We start from the raw sequence: 27880 nt of genomic DNA, 5'->3' as shown, positions 1-27880 counted from the left end.
AATACTTCCATATTCGGCCCCTGAATTGCTCCCTACTGAGCACCCAACGTACCACCTCACTGCGTCCCTGAGGTACCTCCTCTCATTGAGCCACTGAAATAACTTCTCTCTGTGCCTCTGAAATATCCCTTATCAGAGACCATGAAATATCCCCTTACTGATCCCTTAGGTAAATCCTTACTCAGCCTCTAGGGCACCTCCTTACGGTGTCCCTTATATATCTCCTCACTGACCCTCAGAATTATTCCCTCACCGAGCCCCTGAGGTTAATTCTTAATTGAGCTCTAAGGTATCTCCTTATTGTGGCCCTGATATATCTTATAACTGTGCCCCTTAGGTGCCCCCTCACTGATCCCCCGAAATACCTCCTCTCTGTGCCCCTGACGCTGGCGCCTCAGTTCTTGGAGTTCCTCGCGTCTACGCTTCAGCTCATGGTAGTTCTCCAAGACACTCCTTGGGATGTTTTCCTTCTTCTTTTCTGTTCTCCCTGTTTTGACAAAAAACCTCATTTCACTTTAAAACTCATATTGACTGTGTGAAGCTTAAAACACTACTGCTGACAAAGGGCTACAATATTTTATTTCATGCCTTAACGTCTAAACATTTAACTTATGATGTTTCTTAATAGCATGCATGTCTGTGTTTTGTACATATAATCATTGTACATGATTTGTACAAAAACATAAAAAAAATTGGTATTTGTTCCCAAACATTACAGTTTACAGGAACATTCAGTGCATACATGTACACCATACTTCCCAGCTTAAGAATTCATACAGATGTACCATGTACTCCTTTGAACATTCATTTAAAAAAAATGCATGCCTTGAAATGCACACACAAGCCTGCAAGGCAGAATCACTGGCTTACCAACTTTGTATTTGTATCAATTTTGTAAAGAAATAATTTGCATTTATTCCAAGGATTGTCTCTTATTTCCAATGGGCATAATGGTAGTAATCAAAATTTTAAAATCAGTCAAATCAGTTTTCACCTCAAATCCTTTAAAGAAAAGTGCAAAGATTTGAGGTGATACTTGGACTTGCGTTTAAGTATTAGTTTGAGGTAAGTTAGTGATGGGAGCTATTTATGCTTACACTTACACTTAATGCACTCCTCCTGGATGATATCTGACAGACGGAACTTTTTCACATCCCTGTGGACACATTCTGCATTCCCTATTCTAACAATGGAAAGGGCTGAGGCAAACTCTGCAACAGTAAACAGATCATGTCAACAATTAAGTAAACAGAAGTGGACTAGTGAGGCAAAAATGTGTCAGCTATATGGTGTGCAAAAAGACATATACAATATGGTAATATACATGTACATAAAGTAGTAACAAGTAAACATATGTAGTACATACATGTAGTAACAAGTAAACATATGTAGTACATACATGTAGTAACAAGTAAACATATGTAGTACATACATGTAGTAACAAGTAAACATATGTAGTACATACATGTAGTAACAAGTAAACATATGTAGTACATACATGTAGTAACAAGTAAACATATGTAGTACATACATGTAGTAACAAGTAAACATATGTAGTACATACATGTAGTAACAAGAAAACATATGTAGTACATACATGTAGTAACAAGAAAACTGATAACAATCAATAAATATTTATAAGGAGGTGATGACCAGTTTAATGCTCATGTATGATGTATATGTATGATTGCTTTAAATTATCAATAGACTTTGCTGGAATTGATCGAGAGTTGTTGAATATCATTCTTATAATGATCAGAAAAAAGGAAATATAATTATGATCCATTGCAATCACTGAAGTCAGTAATCACCATTGTTTAAACTTCCTGCATCAAGTCACTGCAACCCTAATCAAAAGGTTTTATTAAAATTGCAAAAACAGGATGATATACTCCTCCAGAGTTTTTCATATTCTTGAGTCAGAAAATTTATAATAAATGTACATTTATCTCTAACAATCAAACCACAAACATTAACATCTCCAATTACAGAGAAGAGTCATACCTGTGTTAACCATCTTCTTTCTGTAGTCATCCAAACGTTTTATTAGAAGATCTACAGCATTGTTTGATGGCGCACACAAACAGATCCGAACATTGGATCCAAGAAACTGTTCAAATACATGTATGAATACATCTTTATCAAACAGCTTGTTTCACACACCCTTTGGGATAAACCCATATAATTGACTCAACACATTGAATATGTTTGTCATTGATAATAATTGACTTTTTTACTAAATATACAACAAGGAGTAAATTTTTGTATTTCTTATAATTTTTGAGAATGATTAATCTTCAACACAAATATTGATTTAAACAACCAAATGTTGACACGTTTGCTCATTTTAATCTCTAATTTTGAGAAAAAAAAAAAAAAGAAAATTAGAAAGATGAATACATGTATGTAAACCTTGAAGTTAAAACATTCTCCATTTTCTTCAATATATCCTCATCAGAACTCAACCGTGGCCACCATTGATAAGTATACATAAGCAAAGGTTGGTGGTGAGTCTAGGAAGTATGCTTGGATAACCATAAACACTTGGTACCAGGTAAGTGGTGTACCTGTATCATTATTTTACCTGTAGGACTTTCTCTACAATGCCCACCACTGTGGAACTCTTGCCCGTGCCCGGGGGGCCCTGCAGGAGGCCTATTTTTGGGGACTGGGGATTTCCCAGGATCATCTGAGATGCTGTACAGATTGCCAGTCGCTGAGATTCATTGTAATGTTTCTGAAACAAAAATATTCAAACATACCTATATATGCATACCTGCATTCTCCAAAAATCCACTTATTCACTAGTATGTTGTATATACATTAACATGCACACTTATAGTCAATATTTTTATTGCAAATAAAGTAAACAATCATATTATTTTTGTCTCAAATGAAGAAAATGCATTAAATTCTGCTTGCAATTGCCTAGTATCGATGGAATGCTGATAGGATACTTAGGTTCATTGAAATAAAGTAACTTTATTAAAACTACTACCAAGGAATGCTTCTCAGAATCTGAAATGGTAACTTTTTCGTAAAATACATCTTGCCGGCCTGGTAGAAGAATGTGTTTACACACAGGACTCCTGGGAAGGAAACTGACAGCTTGGAATTGGCGCACAATGGTTACCAAGGAAGCAACAGGCTGTAATCCAATCAGATTTCATTATAACTCCTTTGAATCGTATATATAAATATAAATTCACTTTGATACAATTGTGAATTAATGGTTACCAACAAACTACCCAGTCTTGCATATATTTTCAAGCTCATTCCTATTACCAGTATCTTTGACCACAATCAAGCACTTCATTTGTAACACAATTTGTGAAACTTCCATTACAAAAAGTATGAACAAGCCAATCAGAGCAGGTCATTAATTATTCATTAAATCCAAATTAAGTCCAAATTGGGCTGTCTTTGATACACTGTGTATTATCATTGATGATAATCCAGGATTTACCATAAAAATGTTAGAAAAGACTATCAACTTTAGACAGAAAAGATATTAAACAAGAAGCTTATAGGCCACAATGCTCACCTGTGAAACATCTCATAAAATCAAAGGCCGGAACACCACAAAGGCGTCGAGCTGACATTTTTTTCTTTTATATAGAATGATACCAATAATTTGAATTTCTGTACTAATAGTCATATCAAATGATATTAGACTTAGAATAGAAAAGTATATGAATTATGTTTTCTGCTGCATTAAAAACAAAAATCAGTATATTTTCTTATAAAATAGGTAGTGGTGTGTTTGTATTACAATAACTCATCATAATTGCAAAAATCGAAGAAATTTCAAAGTTCAAAAATATTTTTTTTCTATCTGCTTCAAACAGTCTTTGAACAACTTTCACAGGTTCATAATTTGAATACATTCAATAGTGTGTCCCTAATTATAATAATAAAACGTACATTTCTTTATTTCAATTCCCGTTTGAAACAAGATTTCCTATGGTATGGTTGTTTACAAACAAATCCACAACACGTGCTATCTAAAATACTCGACCAAACCATCTGCATTATCAAGTTTATTTTTTGCAACGAAATTACTAGATACGTTTATCGCTTACATTTATTTTGGAGATCGTGCCCGATAACAAATAAATTTACATCTAAAATGTTATTTCTATCGGGCACGGTCTCCAATTAAAATATAAGCGATAAACTAAAATAATATTTAGTGAATCTTTACACTTAGGCCTGATTGTATTCATCCGCCATTTCTTGATTAAGCAAATTTATTCTTATGCAATGAGTTGTCAATCACCAGGGAGGCAAAGTTGGGTTTTTTGTACACAATTTAGTTGAATAAATGGAAAAAAAATCTTGTATTACATTTAATACTTTAAGGAACTTATTTCTTATGCTCATTTAAAAGGCGGTGCAGAGCATGAATTTTTGGACGATTGCCAATCCAGACGATCGCTAGAAGGCTGCCGAGCATTAGCTCGACGCCTTAAAAACAAGATATCTGTGAGCCAATGCTCACTAGTGATACCCCCGCTCTGATGTGAATATGCAAAATAAGCAAAGTCGACATTTAACAGAAAGTTGGCATCCGATTGGTACAAAAAGATATCCCAGGATATGGCATGCCTAAACAAATAGTGTGTTAAAATTTCAAGCATCTGCGATAAATAGCTGCTGAGAAATCTTTGAGGAAAACTTGTTTGAAAATTTTGGCTAAAATAAACAAAGTACTCATTTAACAGGAAGTTGACGTTCGATTGGTACAAAAATATATCCCACCATATGGCATGCCTTAACAAACACTGTGTAAAAATTTCATGCATCTGCGATAAATAGCTGCTGAGAAATCTTTGACGAAAATTTGTTTAAAAATTTTGGCTAAAAATAAACAGTCATTATTTAAAAGGAAGTTGACGTCCGATTGATACAAAAATATATCCCACCATATGGCATGCCTAAACAAATAGTGTGTTAAAATTTCAAGCATCTGCGATAAATAGTTGCTGAGAAATCTTTGACGGAAATTTGTTTGAAAATTTTGGCTAAAAATAAACAAAGTACTCATTAAACAGGAAGTTGATGTTTGATTGGTACAAAAATATATCCCACGATATAGCATGCCTATATAAATACTGTTTAAAAATTTCAAGCATCTGAGATAAACAGTTGCTGAGAATTCTTTGACAAAAATTTGTTTGAAAATTTTGGCTAAAAATAAACAAAGTCGTCATTTAACAGGAAGTTGACGTTCGATTGGTACAAAAAGATATCCCACGATATGGCATGCCTATACAAATATTGTGTAAAAATTTCAAGCATTTGCGATAAACAGTTGCTGAGAATTCTTTGACAAAAATTTGTTTGAAAATTTTGGCTAAAAATAAACAAAGTCGTCATTTAACAGGAAGTTGTTGCTGATTGGTACAAAAATATATCCCACGATATGGCATGGCTATACAAATATTGTGTAAAAATTTCAAGCATCTGCAATAAATAGTTGCTGAGAATTCTTTGACAAAAATTTGTTTGAAAATTTTGGTTAAAAAATAAGCAAAGTCGTCATTTAACAGGAAGTTGACGTCCGATTGGTACAAAAATATATCCCACGATATGGCATGCCTTAACAAACACTGTGTAAAAATTTCAAGCATCTGCATTAAATAGTTGCTGAGATAAATGCAACAGAAATTTTTGTTACGGACGGACAGACAGACAGAAGGACAGACAGACAGACAGACACACAAGGTAGCACTACAGCACCCCCTCTCCTTCGGAGCGGGGGTATAATTACATGAATATATGAGAAGTTCAGACCAGCACAGACAAAGCTGCCATTGACAGATTTTGATCAGATGAGCAAACTTGAATCTTCAGTTCAGGGGAGCTGAAAACCTGGTACTCTTAAATATATATATTTTTTTTATCTAACTATGCATCTTTTCTATATTATAATAATAACTACAAACTAGATATATGTACCTGTATAAAAGACAGCTTATCCAACAGGTGCTTGAAGAGAGGACGTCGTCTGCTTAAGACTGTAATGCGTAGCACTACAGCACCCTTCTGTCTGGCTGCAGGGTCAGTTCCTGAATACAGGGAGAAAACCACATCACCAGAGTTCATACACCAGAAAAAATCTAATCAGCAGGCTCAAGGGCCTTCAGAGAATAAAAGTTAGTGAACCTTATCGATATTTAGATCTACATATAAACCTCAATTCTTTCCCTTCACCTACTGTATACAGGGAAATATTCCCCCCCCCCCCCAATTATTTTTACCCATTTCGCCCTTGTTGTCAGCAGATGAATTTAAGACTAGGCAAATTCCAATGTCTCAAATGATCTCTATTTAAATACAACTGGGTGAATTCAAGACAAGACAAAACTGTTTGCAAGTGAAGAAAAAAAAACCATTGGTCAAAAATAACACTGTATACAGTATACCGTATATCTTATTTTTACTTTTTTCACGATCACTTTTACATCGCAACTTATTCAATATGCAGACATTATATTCTGTATTGTTTGCAATAAGGAAATTTTTAGTCCCCAAAAACGAATGATGCAAATAAATCAAAGTTACAAATTTTCCCAAATATCACAAATTTTGTGACATGCAAAAAAAACCCCTGGACATACTGTATTTATGTATCTCTATGGATTCTTGCTAACATCATGTGTATTGAAATACATGTACCTACTCTATACTGTATCAGTAACTGATAGGGCTGGAACAATACTTTACTAAGCCGATTCGGTACATATCACGATACATGAGATGCAATATGATACATATCACGATACATTGCAACTTAATGAAAACATGAATAAGGGCTTAAAAATCATTGAATCTGTCAATGTTTTTTTGCATGTCCAAAGTGATTTCATTATATCTAAAATGAGATTTGCACAATTTACAAATTACTTTATTCTTGTATTCACTACTTTTTCATAAACAAGTAATCCGAAAGTTTTCTACATTCCAGATTTAGCTTCATAACAATTTTGATAACTTTACGAGGTTTTCCGCCATCTTTGTACTTTCATATTAGGCACGAGGACTAAAAATAGCCAATATATGAAGCTCAGATATTTTTGGAAAATAAAAAAAATTTCGATAAGGTATCATTGTATTAATGGTAAATGTATCGATCAAAATATTGTCAAAATAAATACCGTGATGCACCGGTGCATCGGTAGATCGTCCAATCCCTAGTAACTGATAGATTTATAAAGAGAGCACTTGCGATTTATCTAAAAAAAACTGACCTAAAACTTTAAAAGTGTTAATGGTCTGTCCCAGGCTCCCAGGGCGGGAATGAAGCTGGATTTTCTCTATGTAGCCGATCTGGTCAAAGTAATTTGGCTGGTAGTACTTCTGATCAATTTCTCTGTCTTTACTCTTTAGGTAATGACCATAGTCTTTTATAATCACAAGGAATTTTTCACCGAGATGATCATTTTTTCTCATGGCTTCATATGAGTCTTTGGTAGTTATACCTGCAGAACAAAACAATGGAAACCTGAAAGCACTCCACGTGTAAATATTATTTGCATTTCAAATGAATTTTTTCACACTAACAAGTACATGTAATGTGTAATTTCGGTTTAAGATTGAACAAAAAACATACATAGTTTCACATAAGATATGCAGGAATTCATAACTAGCAAGAATTGAAAAAGGCTTAAAAGTACATACCGGTACTTTGATCAGTAGTAGAAAATCTGATTTTGTACCTTATTTGAGTCAGATATTATATAAGCAAGACAGAAATTAATATCATCTATTCCTCTGCTCGAGCTTCATCAGATTTAACAGGGACTACTTACTATACCATGTGTACTTTTCAAATGTCTGACTTGATGTGGTGGTAGAGCTTCTCTCCACTCCCGAGTACACTGCACAGATCTGAGGGTAGCTGTTCAGGGTCTTCAGCTGACTCCAGCTTTGATAGGACTGGAACACAATCAAACAGAGCATTTCAACACAGTGACATTTGATAAATTTAACAATAATTCAATTCTAGTTGCAACATTGCTTTTGATTGGCTAAACAAAGAACTATATATGATATTAGTCAAATTTGGCCCCCATAATTTGCTATTTTTAAAATGATTCAGGTACATTAATTTGTTGTGTTATTTTATAGAAGAGTTGACAAGAAATATGTTTTTCACCTATTTATTTGATTTATATGCACTCACTGGCAGTACATGACGTCGGAAGTGACGCTATTTTTATAATTCAATCAAAATTTGACATTTTTCTTATCTTTTTTCGAATGGGAAATATAGAGCGACTCTTTGAACAAGAACGAACTTTTTGTCACTTATAAGTATTAAAGAAATACATCTTGGGTAAAATATTTTGTTTGTTCAAGCAGTAGCTTAATGTTTCCTGAAAGAAAAACTGTTTCAAAACAAGCCGTTTTATGCTAAAAATGAGAAAATGGCAGGAAAAGGTAAACTATATGATGTCATATTTTTAAATTGTGGGCACTAAAATCAAAATGAAAGTTATGAAAAAACTACAAATGTATTTTTGTACAAATAAAACAAAGAATTACAGTAAAATGCCAATGTTCATTTTAGGGGGCCATTTTAGGCCCAAACCATGTATAGTCCTTTATCTATATTTTAAAACTTACAATATAATGCACATGCAAAATGTTTTAATCAGATTGACTTTATTCAAATTTTGTACTGTATCAAATAAATGTCATTTATAAATCATAATAATTTTTTTTTAAACTTAGTAATAAACAATTAAATGATTAGGGACAGTGTAATTTCTATCCATCTTATACAAGGATAACATAGTTTAATTCAGTTTAGTTTTGCGTTTTTATAAATGCTTCACAGTTCATAAAGCATAAACTGCCCAAAGTTATGTTATACAGGTAGAAATTAGATACATGTACATACTTATTTACGTATACTGTACAAGAAAATTAGGGTTCTTTTGTACTACATGTGCTACAAATGACATTTAATTCAACCATCAACATTCTGTAAGAATTAATTTAAAGTCAAGAGTTTAAAATCGTGTAAATTGTACAAAAATTGGTAATCTTGTGCTGACTGATCTGGAATAAACTCATCAAAATTTTCTCTGTTTTAGAAACTAAAAAAATGAGTTAAATTTCAACTTCCAATGAGAAATCAATCAATTTGTGGCAATTAAGGTCCTCCGACTCTCAGCCTCAAAGTATCTTTTTTTTTATCATAAAAATGTTATTATTCCTTCAAACAAAATGAAACGAAATTAAAACAAATTTATTGATGGTATCGTATCCATGCATACAACAATATTGCAAACTTGCCAACAATTGATTCAATGGAATAAATACAAGTTGAGTTCAAATTAAAAAAAAAGGTTGTTCCAGTGCAATACCTATATGTAGTAGATCATGGAGGATCACTAAGCCGAGCATTTTGTTGAATAACTGATCATAATATCGGTATTAACACTAGGAGACTTCTTAAATTTTTCAATATAAAAGGCAGATTTATGGAATGAATAAAAAAAATCTGGATAATTTAGAGTTAAAATGCCTAAATGTTCTACCTGTTCCCATGCCTCTTGTAAGAGATGGGGGATGAATATGTTGACATAGTCCTGGTAACTATTAAACTTCTCCGGAATGGGGTACACAGTGGGGGACACAGGAGGGGGCTCGTAAGCTTTCCTCTGTTCCTTTTTATCTGAAAATTATACATCCAGAGATATGCAACACATGAGAACTGCATACATTTTACATTAGCTAACATGTCACATTTACTTTTTATGCAATTCTGAATCAAATATGGTGATTTTGTCAACAGTTAAGACGAAAGTGGAAATTTTGACGTACGGTATTTAAAAAATAAAGTTTATAGTGGAAGTACAAACACATGCAGAAACAATTGCAACTGAATTATCTGACTGTCCAAAATTACAAAGTGCAAGATGATCTGTCTGAATGATGATATATTTTTAAATGGTTTTTTTGTGCATTGGGGAGGGGGGGTCTATAATGCAACAGTAAGGGAATGCAAATCACATGTATGTTTATACATGCAAAATTTTACATACCAGTAGGTAGGCAAAATTAAAACAAATACCTTGTACCACATGCATTTTACTGAATGTAAAAAAGCATCATGCATTCTAATAACGAAGGAATACAAACATATCCCAATGTAGGTCGTTACACATACAACTATATTTCAATGTTTTGATGCAGTTTGTGAAATGAACAATAACAAAATGGTAAGTATTCATTTTAACCCTTTTGTAATGAAGTTTAAATAAATGTATACTCCTCATAAAATGAGTCAGAATATAAAAAAATTAATGCCATGACTGTGTGTCTTTATGCTTCATCATTTGACTGCGCAGCAATGTTAATGCGTCCCGATGCTAAAATACGACTGGAAAACGATATTATTTGAATCATCGCAAAAATACTTTGACCGGGAGTATTTCTTCAAATCCATGTTACATTTATTGACACCGCTGTTAAACATTATATTTGATGCATTTTCGTGACGTCATATGTTCTTTGTAATCATGTGACGGGCAAATCCTAATATTGCGAATAATCTATTTAAATCGCATCGGCGCAGGTGATTAATGACATTAAATCATACATATTTTTAAGAAGAATCCTTTGTTACGCCATATACTTTGAAGTTCTTGCTTGGGAAAGAAATAGATATTTTGTTTATGGAAGACATTGTTGAAACATTCCACAAAATCATCAAAATAATGCACATTTTTACTAATCAAAAGCGAGTTACAAAAAATTGGGGTAAATCTGTAGGTTTCCCAAGCACAATTCACATTGGTACTTATATTCTCTATCAATTTTACGTAAAATATTCTAAAATTGTGTTGATCTTTCACCTTCGCCAAGCTGGTTTTACATGCATTAAAATTTCTTCATTCAGTTGTTTACACGTAGCAGGGAGAGTCTCCAAACCACTAGTTTATGAATAGTCTTTTACTTAAAACGAAGCTTTAAAACTGCAGATTATTTGATACTGGTTTTTAATATAAATGAATTCTGTACATCTAGCATTAACGGCAGCATCTATATAAACGAAACATGCAGTTTTATAGTGGTTTGATATAATTCACTTTTAACGTTAAGATACATTCCCTGAGAACTATTGACAGGAATGCAGATCGTAACGTCAAAGTTAATTATAACGTCATATCGTATGAAGTACAGACAAGTGACTTTTTACACATCGCTGTAAAATCCATCTGGAAGCCTTAACATGCGCGCGTGAAAAAGCAAACTACCGTATTTTTCGAAAATTAGGTCGATACGGTTTATTGGGCGAAGGAGGCCGTTTTTAGCCAAAAAATATAAAAAAAAAAAGTATAAATAGATAAATAAATTGCATCAAAATTTTCAAACCAATTAATTCAGTACGGCCGGTTTTAATTTAAGATTGTTTTTTATTACTTCCCTGCCATGTGTACAAACTGGTGTTAACCGGGGGATAGTAACCTAGCCTGGAGGCATGACTACGGTAGCACATGCCACCTTGTGTCTCTGTGTGACTTTTTACTGTGTATATACACACCAGTCAACCTCTGATCTTATTGAAGCCTGCGGGCATGAGTAGCACATGCCGAGAGTTCAACTGTTTATAAACAAAGTAAGCGCTACCCAGACTGATTTCAGAGACACCTGGCTAAAATCTCATCGAAAGTTTTAGGCTGAATATACAGAAAAAAACTTGTTCATGTATACTATTATGAAAACAAATTGTTTTTTTTTTTTTTCTACCCGAGGATATTTTTCCCCTGTAATTACCCTTTGTACGGTTCTCATTTTACTTTTACCGTGCGAAATCGATTTCCTGTTTATCGTAAGCACACGATCGAGCGATGAAAACTAACTTGACAGCATATAATAATGATTGAAAGATGATTCAGTCAGTGATCTAAGTAAGAAATGTAAGAAGAAATAAATCTATTTACATTTAACTTTGTTTAAATGATAAATTACTACAGTATATTGATTAAAATCCATACGATTTTTACACAGAAATTCAAGCAGTATTATAGTAAACACTCATGATTTTATTGGAGGGTTGCATAAATTTTTGCAAAATTTCATATCAAATTTTCCAACCAAAAAAAAAACAAAACATAAATTAAGCGAAGCGATGAATAGGGCGAGGTCCACGTGTCTGGAAAAAAAAGTATCGACCTAATTTCCTAAAAATACGGTAAAAATGAAGGGTTGTGGGGGTTAAAGATGAAAGGTACCCAACTAAACTCCGCATGATTATCAGTGACCATTCAAAATAGCAAACAATTTCTTTCCTTTTACCTCTAGCTTTATCTGAAAAAAAGATATTTCAAAACATGATGCACATTCAATCAGACACACTGCTTGCCTGATTATCTAAAAATGTCCATCTTTTTTACCATCAATAACTTTCACTTCATACAAACTGGTACACAAAATCAACTATTTATCAATTTTTATCTTTTATTCATTCTATCTTGACTTTCACACTTGTGGCCTCTTCTGTCCTGATTGAACATACTTCAATCTATCTATTTCAAGTGTTGCATGCAGAATTAACTAAATTTAAAAATATTATATAAATATAATATAATAATATATAATTAAATATAGCTATTGTCAAACAATTCTGAAAGACATCAACATTTTTGCTGGTCAAAATAGTGGTATAACCATTCATTAAGGTGGTACGGGACACTTCCATATTGTGACAAATTGTTTATTGAAATAAACAATAAAAACAAACATAATGTTATAGAAATTTTCTTACCAAACATTGTCACCTAACAGCCTAGAGCAATGGGTTCGAGCGTTCACTACGAACCTGTAGGTCATGAGTTCAAATCCCGCTGGTTTTTTTTAATTTTTTACATTTCCAAAAAATTTTTAAACTTGTTTTTTTTTTTTAAATATTAAAATTCTAAACTGGTATAAGTATTTTGATTATTAAGGTCAGACGACACGTTCCTCAATTTTAGATAACTTTTTCCAGGAATTTGTTAAGTGTTTACTACTACTTTGACAAGCTTTCTTGCAAAAAATTAGGGTACCTTACCAGGCATTTCTGCAAAATACTAGAGTATGCAATTTCCTTTATAATCTTCTTGAAAATACACTTGAATAGCTGATATAAAATAAATACATCTACAGCACAGCAAAATTCACTAAATTAGAACTATCTCCGCCGGGGCGGGGCTTTGAACTCACGACCTCTAGAACCTATACGCTTTTGGCAGAGAGCGGCCACGGTTCTAACCACTCGGCCATGTACACATATAACCAAATTCAAGTAAATTTTCATCATTTTTAAAGTAATTATGAAATTAATATTTTTTATTGGAACTCTTTATTACGAGGAGATACAAAAAAGATTCTCGAGGAACGTGTCGTCTGACCTTAAGTACTTTAATCTACATTAATATCGACAGATGTCCAATACCACCTAAAAACAAATCTGAATTCTCTTTGCTTAACTACGGTAGATTTCCTCATTAAATTTCATTTAAAGCAGGCCTTGTGATTCTTGTCTAAAGTCAGCTAAATTTTTTTTTATTGCTCGTGACCAAAATAATTACAGTAAATAATTACAGATGAGTTTGTCCATATTGTAGGTTGTACATTACCTGCTTCTAAAAACCAGGTTGGGTTCCACTTCAACAGGTGGCTGAAGAACTGGGAACAGTGATCAACATTCTGACTTGAGGACCTATCAGGGCCTGGCCCTCCACTGGCACTTGACCTCGCCGGTCCACTCAGAACAGACACACACGAAGAATCCATGCTGGAATGTGCTGCCATCTTAACAAAACACAAAACATTGGTGAAACAAGATATCTGTGAGCCAATGCTCACTAGTGATACCCCCGCTCTGATGTGAATATGCAAAATAAGCAAAGTCGACATTTAACAGAAAGCTGGCATCCGATTGGTACAGAAATATATCCCACAATATGGCATGCCTAAACAAATAGTGTGTTAAAATTTCAAGCATCTGCGATAAATAGCTGCTGAGAAATCTTTGAGGAAAATTTGTTTGAAAATTTTGGCTAAAATAAACAAAGTACTCATTTAACAGGAAGATGACGTCCGATTGGTAAAAAAATATATCCCACAATATGGCATGCCTTCACAAACACTGTGTAAAAATTTCAAGCATCTCCGATAAATAGCTGCTGAGAAATCTTTGACGAAAATTTGTTTGAATATTTTGGCTAAAAATAAACAAAGTCATTATTTAACAGGAAGTTGACATCTGATTGATACAAAAATATATCCCACAATATGGCATGCCTAAACAAACACTGTGTACAAATTTCAAGCATCTCCAAAAATAGCTGCTGAGAAATCTTTGATGAAAATTTGTTTGAAAATTTTGGCTAAAAATAAACAAAGTCACCATTTAACAGGAAGTTGACGTCCGATTGGTACAAAAATACATCCCATGATATAGCATGCCTATACAAATACTGTGTAAAAATTTCAAGCATCTGCGATAAACAGTTGCTGAGAATTCTTTGACAGAAATTTGTTTGAAAAGTTTTGCTAAAAATAAACAAAGTTGTCATTAAACAGGAAGTTGACGTCTGATTGGTACAAAAATATATCCCACGATATAGCATGCCTATACAAATACTGTGTAAAAATTTCAAGCATCTGCGGTAAACAGTTGCTGAGAATTCTTTGACGGAAATTTGTTTGAAAAGTTTTGCTAAAAATAAACAAAGTCGTCATTTAACAGGAAGTTGACGTCTGATTGGTACAAAAATATATCCCACGATATGGCATGCCTTTACAAATACTGTGTAAAAATTTCAAGCATCTGCGATAAACAGTTGCTGAGAAATCTTTGACGAAAATTTGTTTGAAAATTTTGGTTAAAAAATAAGCAAAGTCGTCATTTAATAGGAAGTTGACGTCCGATTGGTACAAAAATATTTCCCACGATATGGCATGCCTTAACAAACACTGTGTCAAAATTTCAAGCATCTCCGATAAATAGCTGCTGAGAAATCTTTGACGAAAATTTGTTTGAATATTTTGGCTAAAAATAAACAAAGTCATTATTTAACAGGAAGTTGACATCTGATTGATACAAAAATATATCCCACAATATGGCATGCCTAAACAAACACTGTGTACAAATTTCAAGCATCTCCAAAAATAGCTGCTGAGAAATCTTTGATGAAAATTTGTTTGAAAATTTTGGCTAAAAATAAACAAAGTCATCATTTAACAGGAAGTTGACGTCCGATTGGTACAAAAATACATCCCATGATATAGCATGCCTATACAAATACTGTGTAAAAATTTCAAGCATCTGCGATAAACAGTTGCTGAGAATTCTTTGACAGAAATTTGTTTGAAAAGTTTTGCTAAAAATAAACAAAGTTGTCATTAAACAGGAAGTTGACGTCTGATTGGTACAAAAATATATCCCACGATATAGCATGCCTATACAAATACTGTGTAAAAATTTCAGGCATCTGCGGTAAACAGTTGCTGAGAATTCTTTGACGGAAATTTGTTTGAAAAGTTTTGCTAAAAATACACAAAGTCGTCATTTAACAGGAAGTTGACGTCTGATTGGTACAAAAATATATCCCACGATATGGCATGCCTATACAAATACTGTGTAAAAATTTCAAGCATCTGCGATAAACAGTTGCTGAGAAATCTTTGACGAAAATTTGTTTGAAAATTTTGGTTAAAAAATAAGCAAAGTCGTCATTTAACAGGAAGTTGACGTCCGATTGGTACAAAAATATATCCCACGATATGGCATGCCTTAACAAACACTGTGTTAAAATTTCAAGCATCTGCGATAAATAGTTGCTGAGATAAATGCGACAGAAATTTTTGTTACGGACGGACAGACAGACAGACGGACGGACAGACAGACAGACAGACAGACAGACAGACGGACGGACAGACAGACACACATGGGTAAAACAGTATACCCCCTCTCCTTCGGAGCGGGGGTATAAATATGACTAAAGAATAAAAATACCATATATCCAGGATTTTTTTTTGGCATTATCTATTTTTCACTATTTCAGTATTCATTTCTTTAATCTAAAAAAAAAGAAAACAAATATGCAGAATTTAATATGGGAATTGCGTACCTTTGCGGGTAATTGAGGGACGTTACTGGGACTGTGTGATGTTGCTGTAGCACTCATTCTCCTTGCGTTGGACAGTGGATGCAGTGGTGGACGACTGATTGTAGGAGGTCTATTGGTCTCCACAGACTTTACTCCGCCTTTCTTTTTCTGAATGAGCGAATCAATGTATTTCTGTGTCCGCACTGAGACGCGATCAGGAGCTAACTTGAATTTGATAAGCTGGCCTTTTCTTGTACTTTCATCATTTCTATCAGCAAAGAAGGTACATAATTTTTTGTTAAGGATGGATTTGATTTCTGAGGTATTCTTGGCTGACACTGGGGCTTTCCTACACGATGTCTTCTCTTCATCTATTTCCTCTTCATCATCTATAATAATCACATGAGTGTCATCATCTTCCTCTGGCTGATCTTGCGATGAAGGTAGAGGTTTTTCAAAGGCCGCTGCTTTAGCCAGTTTTCCTAGTTTCACATCTTCCATTTCTTCCTCTTGAATTTTATTACCCTGCTCACAGCAGATCTCTATTCTATGTGTTTCTGAGCAATCTCCCACTTTTAAGCTGACAGAAGATGATTCTGAATTGTCTGGTGCTGTTTTAGAATTAAAAACGAATGGTAGAATTTCACTATGAGCTGTGTTTTCCAAAGCTTCGCTTTCTATTCTATTTCTGTCAGTTGAAGAGTTAAGAATATCACTATGATTTGAGCAAAATACACTAGAACTTTTGAAAACACCTTTGTCTAATGAATTACTTCGCTCTTTTGAACTAGATCTTCCTGAATTATCCTTAGTCTTTGATTTAGAATATTTTGATCTATCCTCATCTTTTGAAGTTGATCCTCTTGAATAATTACTTTTTGAAACATTTTCTTTAGAAGAAGATCTTGATTTGTCCTTATCTACTGAACTAGATTGTGAAGAAACATCCTTATCCATTGAAGTTGATCTTCTTGAACTGTCCTTATCCTTTGAACTAGATTTCCTTGAACTTTCCATATTGGTTGAAGTCGATCTTACTGAATTTTCCTTTTCCTTTGAACTACCTTTTGTTAAACTATCCTCATCTTTTGAAGTTGATCTTCCTGAACTACCCTTTGAACTAGATGTTGTTGAACTTATATCTTTATCTTTTGATGTTGATCTTCTTGAACTATCTTTTGAACTTGATTTTGTTGCACTATCCTTATCTTTCGATGATGACCTTTTTGAACTATCCTTTTCCTTTGAACTAGATTTTGTTGAATTATCCTTATCTTTTGATGTTGATCTTCTTGAACTATCCTTTTCCTTTGAACTAGATTTTGTTGAACTATCCTTGTCTTTTGATGTTGATCTTCTTGAACTATCCTTTTCCTTTGAACTAGATTTTGTTGAACAATCCTTATCTTTTGATGTTGATCTTCTTGAACTATCCTTTTCCTTTGAACTAGATTTTGTTGAACTATCCTTATCTTTTGATGTTGATCTTCTTAAACTATCCTTTTCCATTGAAAGTCTTTGTTTTGTACTATCCTTATCCCATGAAGTAGATTTTCTTGTATTATCCTTTTCCCTTTGTATGTCTTTCTCTTTAGCAGTTTTCCCTCTCGATTTGTCAATGTCGACAGAGCTAAATGTACTTGAACTTTTGTGCTGCTTTGAGTGATGTCTGTCTTTCTGTATTGTCTTCTTTGAATCATTCACACAAATCTCAGCACCATTTATATTTTTTCCATCCCTGTCTTTTGAACCAGATCTGGAATTACTTTTCTTGTATTCTGAACTATATTCCATTTGATTTTCCTTTAAACCTGAAGAATCTATACTAGATTTGGCTTTAGATCCTACTGTAGTGTCTCCTGAATCAGAGCTTACTTGTACATCATCTGAAATAGATGAAGGTCTTTGATTGAAATTAAAATCCTGATATCAAAAATAATTTCTATCTTACATCTCCATTCTTGTTCTGCACTGATATCCAAGTAGAGAGAGGAAAAACAATGGAAAACATGCAGCAAAAGCACAGAGGAATACATTTTGAAAGGAACTTTCTAAGCTTTCAAAAAGGGAATAGAACAATATGTGAAAAAGTCTCAAAAATTTCCTAATCTTGCAGACACATTACTCCACATGAAATAACTGTTTCGACACGTAATGTCCTGCAAAACACATCTTCATGTTTTAATATATATGCTAGCTAGAACAAGATATCTGTGAGCCAATGCTCACTAGTAATACCCCCGCTCTGATGTGAATATACAAATTAAGCAAAGTCAACATGTAAGGCATGCCTAAACAAATAGTGTGTTAAAATTTCAAGTATCTGCGATGAATAGTTGCTGAAAATTCTTTGACCAAAATTTGCTTGAAAATTTAGACTTAATATAAACAAAGTTGTCATTTTACAGGAAGCTGACGTCTAATTGGTACAAAAACATATCCCAACATATAGCATGCCTAAACAAAGAGTGTGTTAAAATTTCAAGCATCTGCAATTAATAGTTGGTGAGAAAAATGAGACGAAATTTTTGTTATGATCAAATGGACAGACAGACAGACACAAAAGGGTAAAACATTATACCCCTATCCTAAGGAACGGGTTATAATAATTTCTTTTGGTACAATAGACTGACACTGTCAAAAACATATAGCAAAAGAAAGCTGAATCAAACTCAAACTGACAGAAATTGATGAAACATTGTAAAGATAATTGAGGTATACCTTGTTTTGTTTTTTGGGGGTGAAGAAGTCTGTCATCCATCAATGGCAGTTGTTTCTTGATGACCTCATCCAGCTCTGGCATCCTTACATCATCCGTAAAGTCAGACTTGGTGTCTGTGAAAAAAAAAGACATTCAGATTTGTATGACTGAAATTTGTTCTTATACATACAAGATTGTACAGTATATATACAGTAAAACTTGGTTACAGCGAAGTCCTAGGAACCGATGGATTTACTTCTTTATATCAGATCCGTAATTCGTTATATCCGTATAACGAACTAGTAATAATAACTATAGCAAATTCACTATATGACTATAGCAAATTCATTAATACACGTTTTCTTTCACCAGACTATAGTTTTTGCTAATTGTGGTTTAAAAAAAAAGACATTACTTTGATACTAATCGGATTGTAAATTGAAAAATTCATATGAAAATAGATTTATTCAAACTATTATGTTAAATAGTAGTGCAAACGTTTTTAAACTGTAAAAAAAATTGTTATTAAAGTGTTAAATTTCGTTATTATTCACCTCTACGGAACTCAAAATCAGTTCTATATCTGTAAATTCATTATATCAAAATTCGTTACAACCGTAAAATTTTGCAAAGATTTGTTAAGAAACTTTGCTATAATCAAGAATTTGCTTTATCATGTTGGTACTAAACGAGTTTTACTGTACCTGCTTCACACAAAAATTTGAACAAAAAATACAAATGTAAATCCTCATTCAAAGCTTCTCTAAGCTATAAAATCTCACATTTTATTATCATTATATATAAATATATTGTTTATCAATTTTTCCTGGCCTATAATTAGGAATCTATACAGCATGCAGATCATGGATATAGATTTTAAGATTTTGAATAAGGCCGATGTAAAATACTTACCAATTGTGGGCTTTTTGACAGGCTCTGGTACCAGTGGTCGAATCCAGCTCCTAGCAATCATCTCTGCCTTTGCTTTGATCAAAGCATCCATACTGACTGTTGATATCACCTCATCTTTTCGTTTCTTGGCATGAGTTCCACCTCCACTGGCTGTTCGATTTCTTTTTCGATCACTGATTTTCCCACTGGTCTTCGAGAGACATCCTGCGTCTGGAGTCGTCTTTGCTGGAACACTGCTTCTTTTCTTCTGGAAAGTCTCTGCCTTAGCATTTTCTGATCTTCCAACTCTTCCTGATGTTTCCGAATCCATTTGCTTCTTGGAGTAAAAGCTTGTAATTTTGAACTCCTCTCTTTTCTCCTTGGTTGACTTTTGCCGCTGAGGAGAGATTGGGATTGCTGTTTTCTGGTTGGTGGATATGGTGCGCTTAAACTCTGGAACATGGTTGGTAAAATGACCTGAAGATCTACTTTTATTCTCTGCAGGCATTTCAGGCTTAAACTCTGGAACATGGTTGGTAAAATTACCTGAAGATTTACTTTTATTCTCTGCAGGCACTTCAGGCTTTAACTCTGGAACAAGGTTGGTAAAATGACCTGAAGATTTACTTTTATTCTCTGCAGGCATTTCAGGCTTAAACTCTGGAACATGGTTGGTAAAATGACATGAAGATCTACTTTTATTCTCTGCAGGCATTTCTTCATTGGCTGATCTTACCTACATATATCAATAAAAATTATTCAAAAATCAGAAAAGTGTGTTTGGTAACTCATTGTAAGCAACATCCTAATTTATACTCTGTCCATGAACAAAAGCTAGAATTTAGATGACCTCGATATCTAAAATGTATGGTTCTTCTGTGATTTTTAAAATCAGAATAAGTTGATTTTTTCTGTTTGTGTTAAAATAATCCAAAAAAATATTAATTTACAAAATAAGTAAATAAAAGATGAAAGAGCACCAATATTGTATTGAATATCATGAGTTATCGATAATTTGAAGTGGGAGTTATTAGCATACAGCTGAATATTTGCAATTTTGAATTGAACCTTTATACTCAGAAATTCTGATTCCTTCGTTGTGGTTTTTGTTTGACATTTCTCTGAATGGTGATAAGAATTAACCCAAGTTTTCCTCTTGTTTCCATCATCACTCACTATCTCAAAGTCACTGGAAGACTGCTCCGAAGACTCAGGCAACATGGATGATTTAGCAGCTGTCTTAGAACAGGATGTCATGTGACTTGAGGAAGAAGCTGTCAATAACAAGTGGTCTGATTGGTCAGAAGTGTCTTTGATGCTTTTTCCTGTAGATGCCACAGTTTTCTGGGGTTCAGATTTTGTGTCAATGGGAGAGGTCTCCTTCAATGATACAGTTTTCTTTAGCTCTGATAATGAGTCGAGTTGAGTGTCTACCTCATAGAACTCCATATCACTCCAGGACTCACTCGACTGTGTATCTTCATTCTAAAACATACAGGACAAAAATTACTCACATTAATATCTTTTATAACTTGTCTTACTTTCAATGCTCAAATCATTATCCATGCCAAAATGATTCAATTTTTCTACGCATCATAAGTTTATACCAATCTCCGTAAACCATAAACAATTCTTAATGACAGAAATTTAAGGTCATGTTACCTGCACAGTTTCCCTGTGTTCAACAACCTGTGTGTCCATCTCGTACAAATCATCATTTCGGTCCTTCTGGTTGCCTCTCTTGAATTTTGTGTCCATGCTCTCTGGAATCTTTGACTTGGTCTTTCTTCCATCTTCATCTTCATCTGACCCAGTTGCCAGTTCTATTACATCTGTGGATTTTTCATTTTTTATACCTCCACAAATAATCATTTTCTCACTCTTGGATTGTAGCTCTGCGCAAGTCTCTGTTACCACACAAGCTTTGTTTTCTATTTGATTTTGAGAAAGTTCAATTGCTTCTGGGGATTCTGTCTCACTCAACAGAATAATGTCTTCATCATCAGAGTCAAAGAAAGCTTCAGTCTCTGCATTGTAATTTGACAATTGTCCCTGATTGGCTGAATCCACTTGTGTTGCTAAGTCATAGGGGTCAACACCAGAAGCCTCTTTCTGAGTAGGCTCATTAAACAAATCTTTCTCACTGCCAACTTCGTAAGATGGAGAGGATATACTATTTATTGGTGATTTTCTTGAAAGACTGTCGATTTGAGTTGCTCCAGTGTATGGGTCCATTTGATCTACCTGAGTCTCACATACATAAGAATCTTTGTCACACTGGGTTGCACACATATATGGATCCATCTTTTTCGTAGCTTTTAAAATTTTATTCTTTATCATTTTCATGGCAATTGGGCTTGGAAGGTCTACTTGAGTAGCAGTTGCATATGGGTCCCCTTCATATTTGGGTGATTCATCATTTGAATTGGAACCAGCAAAACGTCCCACGAGGTCTTGACCTTTACTTAATTTTTTAGTTTTACGAACCTTTACCTCACCAACATCAACCTGTGTGGCAGCATTGTAAATATCATCATCAGACTCACTAGAATGCAAATCGTGGTCCATCTGTGTTGCACTTGAATATGGATCACTTTTATCAACCTGAGTTTCACTCAGGTACATGTTCTTTGAATCAATCTGAGTAGCACTGCTGTATGAATCGTCAGTGATGACTTGAGTAGCTCCTGCATAAGGGTCCGCATCGACCTGAGTGACCACTTTGAACACCGAGTCTGTAGTTTTGTCCGGATCAGTCATTTCATGTACTCTCTGAAACAAACATGACAAATTAAAGATCATTAAGATTCTATATTTTCTTCTTTGAAATCTGGATACCACCAACATATGACTACTCTAAAGAAATTCCTATATTCCATCACTCACATAATTCAAATACAGTTTCAATATACAAACCCCATTGTGTGTAATATTGTCATCATCAGAGTCATCCAGTGAGAGAATATCCCTCCAGCTCTCATCCTCCTCATCCACCAAGTAAACCTCATCTTCACTTGAGTCATCCAGCTCTAGTTTCACTTCCTGTTGAAAGAGGGACTGTGACAAATTTTCTTCATCAGAATCTTCTATGTAGATGCAGTCATCCATCTGGGTGTAGATGGTCTCATTCAAGCAATCAGGTGAATCTTCCTCATTGAAAATGTCAGGTGAGTGCTCTCTTTCAGTTTTTAGATTTGTTGACTGTTCTTCTCCATGTAAAGGTGAAAGATCAGGAAGATCAAAATCGTCATAAGGCTGAGTTTCATCATCACTCTCAACATGCACATCATTTGTAGTAACTTCACTTTCAGATGTATCGTTCAACTGTGTAGAAGATTCGGCAGCCATCTGTAACTTCTGTTTACAATATGTACTCGACTGCTGTGATAGTTTTTTAGAACAAAATGATGAAAAGTCAGATGAAATTTTTGAGCTTGTTAAAATTTGATTTTGCTCCATAGAAGTTTTATCCTGAATTTCTTTTGAGTTGCATTTTGTAACCTCCTCCAGAGGTTCAACACATTTGATAGCATCAGAGGACACATTTAGATTTTGGGGATTGAGTTGCAGAATAGGAACATCATCATCTGAACTGGTCATCTCTTGGTCTGACCAGAACTCTTTATCTTCAATGTCATGTTTACAGAGTTTTCTTCCCTTTCCATTGAACATGCTATAGCCACTTTCAGACTTAGCAGTGTCTTTGACCACTGAAGCATTAGATTTGTCATGTTTTTTGTGCTTCCTTACAAGTTTTGGCAAGCCATCATCTGTTTCCATTTCTTCATCACTGATGGTAAGGTTGAAGAATGGCACTCGGACACTAACTTTCTCCTCAGCCTTTTTGTCAACATCATCACATGATGATTTGACTGTCTGATCAGAATCCTCCCCTGAAAATACACTTTCATTTTCACATTTTAGCACCTGTGAAAAAATTGCTTCACTTTCAAATCCAAAAGCACCTGTGTCATGGCTTGGCTTTAAGGAGGGTGCTGGTTTTGTCTTGTCAGATCTACTTTTAATACTGCTCCCAACAGTTGATGGTTCAATGTCTCTAATTTTTTTCCTGATTTTTTTCTTTTTAGAGCCAAAACTACCTTCATTCTGGGCATCACTAGAATCAGATGAGGAAAAATATTCTCTTTTTCCAGAGGAAGTACATCTCTTTTTGTTCTTTACTTTGTTTACATTGTTGCAAGAATATGATTTTTCTTCTTCTTCTTCATCAATATCTATCATAGAACTGCTGCTGGAAAATTCATATATTTCCATTTCCTTCAAATACAGTTCTAAAGTCAAATATCTTCCTGTAAGAAAAAATTGTAGGTAATCATTCTTAAAATAAAATAACTATGGTAACTATTATGGTATCAATGATGTAGTTGCAACAGCTACATTGTAAGATACTTTTCTTTTTATTACTGGTACATTTCATCCTTACATTTTTTTACATGCACAATATCTTATACATAATTCTGAAATCAAATAATACAGTTTAACTTTCACAACTGCCGCTTCATTGGAATGGGTGAATTGAATATGATGTTATGTGTTTATAAACTTTATTTAGCCTTTGAAATAAGCAAAGGTGTATAGTGTAATGAACATTGTCAACACCATCATTATAAATTAATATTGTAAATGATCCATGATAAGGACATATATTAATTTCATTTAATGATTTCGTATATGATGGAAGTGCTCAAAATCAGTGAGCAGACATCATGGATGGAAGTAACTATAAGGCGACAATTATTGAATTATTCATTTACGGTAAACTGGTAACTTGGAATCTATTCAGTATCAAAGGTCACTAGATAGATATTTGCCTTGTGTAAACAAAGAAATGTATAAGCACATAACGTAAACCAGATTGTTGATACTCACATGTTGACAGTCATGAACATAACAATACTGCAGTAGTGCTTTCACTTTCGCTTTTTTCAAAATGTTGTGTTAGCCTTTTTCTCAAAATTGGCAAGATCCCAAAAATCCCCTACGTTGAATCTATGGACATTTTTTAAAACTCCGATGTCAATAAAAATTATGGCAGGACTACATGATACTTTGACATAAAGTTCTGCATTTATAATTTAGAGCGGAAAATCGCGGTTCCAAGTAACACTCTTTTGCAAAGGAGATAAATTAATACGATTGTGAAAAAGTCAAACTGTAATTGGTGTTGAATTCCGATAAGATTTATACTTTGATTTTTCGTGTACATAATATTATGGAACCTGCAGAAACTATACCTATTTTAAATTTGCTTTTAAAGTGAATTTAAGTACAAAGTAGTGTACTGTTCGGTGGGGTTTTTTTTCTCGGATTAGTGACATCAACTTGAGTTTGCAAAAAATTAATGGTCAACCTTGAAATGATCTAAAGGGGTTGTGCCATTATAATTTGCAGACAGATTTCGTATGGATGTTTAAATTATTGTAAGAACAGGGGCGTATCCTGACAGCTAGGGAAAGGGAGATGTCTAAAAAAAATTCCCAGAAGGTGCGATACATTGATTTAAAAATAAGATTAACAGAACTTTGATCCATAACTAAGATCCACGTTCTTATAAAAATTATTCATAATAGAAAATAAACGTGAATAAAAAAAAGTTAATTCAATCAATCTGTGAAAAAAATAAAATTTATAATAAAAAAAGGCTTTCCTTCGAATAAACATTTGGGTTGTTGTGTTTTAAATGAATCTAACTTAGATGTATTTGGTGGAACAGACATTTTTGATATTTGGTATCACCCTTCTATTAAATGAGTTATAGGGTATATCAAGTAAAATATGACGGAAAAGGTTCTATCAAGCATTATGATCATTGACAGTCACATACAGCACCCTTTATATAATGCCAGGATGTTCTTTTAAAATAAGTAAATTACAACAATTACATTTCAATTCAAAGTACCCAGCTGAGCTGGGAAAACCACGGACCCATATTCATTTGAAAATAACTATCCATTTGACAATCTGCATCAAAAGACCCAGAGCTATTCTAAAACCTATATGCAAACACAAAATAACACCCTTAGAGAAATATGGGTTTATGTAATTAAAATTAGACATGTAAAAACCCTTCTCTACGGTACGCTATTGTAGAGGGGCGTACGTACTAACAAGTCTTATTTTAGTTATAGCTAGATTGCCTTATGTTAATATCCAATGTGTGTTTTCTCCATTATTTCTCAAGTAAGCTGATAAGCAGTTATATATAAATGCTGGAGCTATAATCAAAAGGCTATTAATAACACACTTAGTAGGTGTCCCCATCTTCCCTGACTTGCCAAACCCCCTTACTGACCAATACACAAATTGTATCAGTTCACAATTATTTAAGGGAAGCGTGTATTATAAATAACCGCTGAGTACCAAAGCTTAAAAGACATAATTAAAGTTATACATGACTGTATAACAATATGTAGAATAATTGCAACATTTGTAAAACATATACACGTAGTATATGTCAACATATGTAGTATAATTTAAAATGGTGTTCTCATTGGTATAGTGTTCCCATGGGGCCACTTCGACCTTCGCAATTTCGCCTTTAGGGCGAAGATGAGAGAGTGCGAAGTTGCTAAAGCGAAAAGTTGCCGAAAACGCGAAGGTACGAAGGAACAAAAATGCGAGGATGCGACGGCGAAGCGCGAAGATCCTGTCATGTTTTAAATTTTGAATTTACCGGATGGCAGTAAATAAACAATTTACAACATGACAACTAAAATAGGTGGCAGTAAATTATGATAAATTTTGTATTTACTGCCACCCGGTAAATTCAAATTTTACAACATGACAATGCCAAGGCGAAAGTGCGAAGGCGAAGGTGCGGTAAGTACTACTTTCGCAACTTCGCACTTTCACCTTAGCACTATTTTTTTCTTTCGGGGGGGGGGGGGGGGTCTGAGGGGTAATTGTTTTTGCTGTGGGGAATCGCCCTAAAGGTGAAAATGGGAAGGTCGAATTGGCCCCATCGGAACACCATACCTACGCATTCGCACTTTCGCCTTCGCAACTTCGCACTCTTGCACTTTTCCCCATAAGGCGAAAGTGCAAAGGTCGAAATGGCTCCATCGGAACACCATAGATACGTCCTAAATTGAAAAAAGAAAATGCCATGCAACATTTTCACCGAGTGGAATATTGTGCTAAGTATATTTTGTGTTGTAGGTTAGAGTATGTCGAAAATTTTGAACATTATAACTTCATTTCTCTATAGGAAAGAGCAGAGTGTGTTGATTTGATTTGAAATGTGTTTTATACTGTCTGTTTCTCTGAATTGTTACTATAGTCTGTCCCAAGATATTTATGCTGCATATTTGAACGATTTTTAATAAAAATACACATACCTGTGACTGAAGTGCAATTAATATCGATGAAAGGGAAAATTCCCAAGATAACTTCATTCACACATTATCATTTTTCCCTCGTAAAAATTCACAGGAACGAAAACAGATTTCCTACGGAGATTTATAATGGGGAATCTTTTCTCCGTTCGGAAATACTCGGGACCCCTCGCGCAATTTTTCAACGTTATCATCCGGGCGTCTTCAACTCCTTGGCAATGGAAAAACCTCGTAGACTTTTTATTTTTAGCCGTGTACTGATACCGGACAAGCTAGAGGGGGCGTTTCAAAGGGGAAATCTTGGGATTTTTTCATACTATTGAATGAACATCGTCTGAACCAAGAGGTATTTATAAATATTGAATAATTTAAGAAAGTTTTTTTTATGATATTTTAAACAATAATACCTCTGTGACAACAGGTAAAAGAAGGTGGAATGAATTATTAGATATAGAGGACATGGAATGGAAATTAATCCATAAACTACCTTTCATAATAACAAAAAACTGTAAACTTCAATGGTTCCAATACAGAATAATTAACAAAATTTTAGCAACAAACTCTTTTTTATTCAAAATTAAAAAAAAATGAACTCTAAAATGTGTACCTTTTGTCACAGAGAAGAGGAAACTATAGAACATATACTGTGGGATTGTGAATGTGTTCAATCTTTTTTTGAAAATTTTAAACATTATTTAGAAGAAAAAATCAATTTTCAGGTTACATTTACCAAGAAAACTTTCATTCTAGGCATCCTTGGTAAAAGCAAAGATATCCTTAATATCATATTTCTTTGGTTAAAGTACTATATTTACACA

At 33.9% G+C, this 27880-nt stretch overlaps 1 protein-coding gene across 3 annotated transcripts in view; it reads right to left on the bottom strand.

Annotated features, from left to right (window-relative positions):
* The window catches only part of LOC128176025 (probable helicase senataxin), a 32280-nt gene extending 7444 nt beyond the window's left edge, over positions 1-24836 (bottom strand). Inside the window, exons 1-18 of one of the 3 annotated variants that reach the window (XM_052842011.1) lie at positions 24598-24836; positions 22624-24017; positions 21370-22479; positions 20776-21192; positions 19729-20443; positions 18837-18950; positions 16137-18001; positions 13638-13812; positions 12316-12327; positions 9552-9688; positions 7815-7941; positions 7254-7484; positions 5962-6071; positions 2999-3148; positions 2585-2737; positions 2005-2110; positions 1104-1211; positions 366-487 (exon numbers count right to left, since the gene is read on the bottom strand). In XM_052842011.1, the coding sequence (XP_052697971.1) occupies positions 366-487; positions 1104-1211; positions 2005-2110; positions 2585-2737; positions 2999-3148; positions 5962-6071; positions 7254-7484; positions 7815-7941; positions 9552-9688; positions 12316-12327; positions 13638-13812; positions 16137-18001; positions 18837-18950; positions 19729-20443; positions 20776-21192; positions 21370-22479; positions 22624-23982 (7011 nt within the window). In that variant the 5' untranslated portion in view covers positions 23983-24017; positions 24598-24836. The remainder of the gene's footprint in view (positions 1-365; positions 488-1103; positions 1212-2004; positions 2111-2584; positions 2738-2998; positions 3149-5961; positions 6072-7253; positions 7485-7814; positions 7942-9551; positions 9689-12315; positions 12328-13637; positions 13813-16136; positions 18002-18836; positions 18951-19728; positions 20444-20775; positions 21193-21369; positions 22480-22623; positions 24018-24597) is intronic. The other 2 variants (XM_052842013.1, XM_052842012.1) reach the window with 2 other exon arrangements.
* Positions 24837-27880: the final 3044 nt, after the last annotated feature.

Source organism: Crassostrea angulata, chromosome 3 (genome assembly GCF_025612915.1).
Source record: "Crassostrea angulata isolate pt1a10 chromosome 3, ASM2561291v2, whole genome shotgun sequence".
In the NCBI taxonomy this organism is placed as follows: Eukaryota; Metazoa; Mollusca; class Bivalvia; order Ostreida; family Ostreidae; genus Magallana; species Magallana angulata.
Note: the sequence above shows the minus strand (reverse complement) of the source record. Positions and strands in the feature narration are given on the sequence as shown.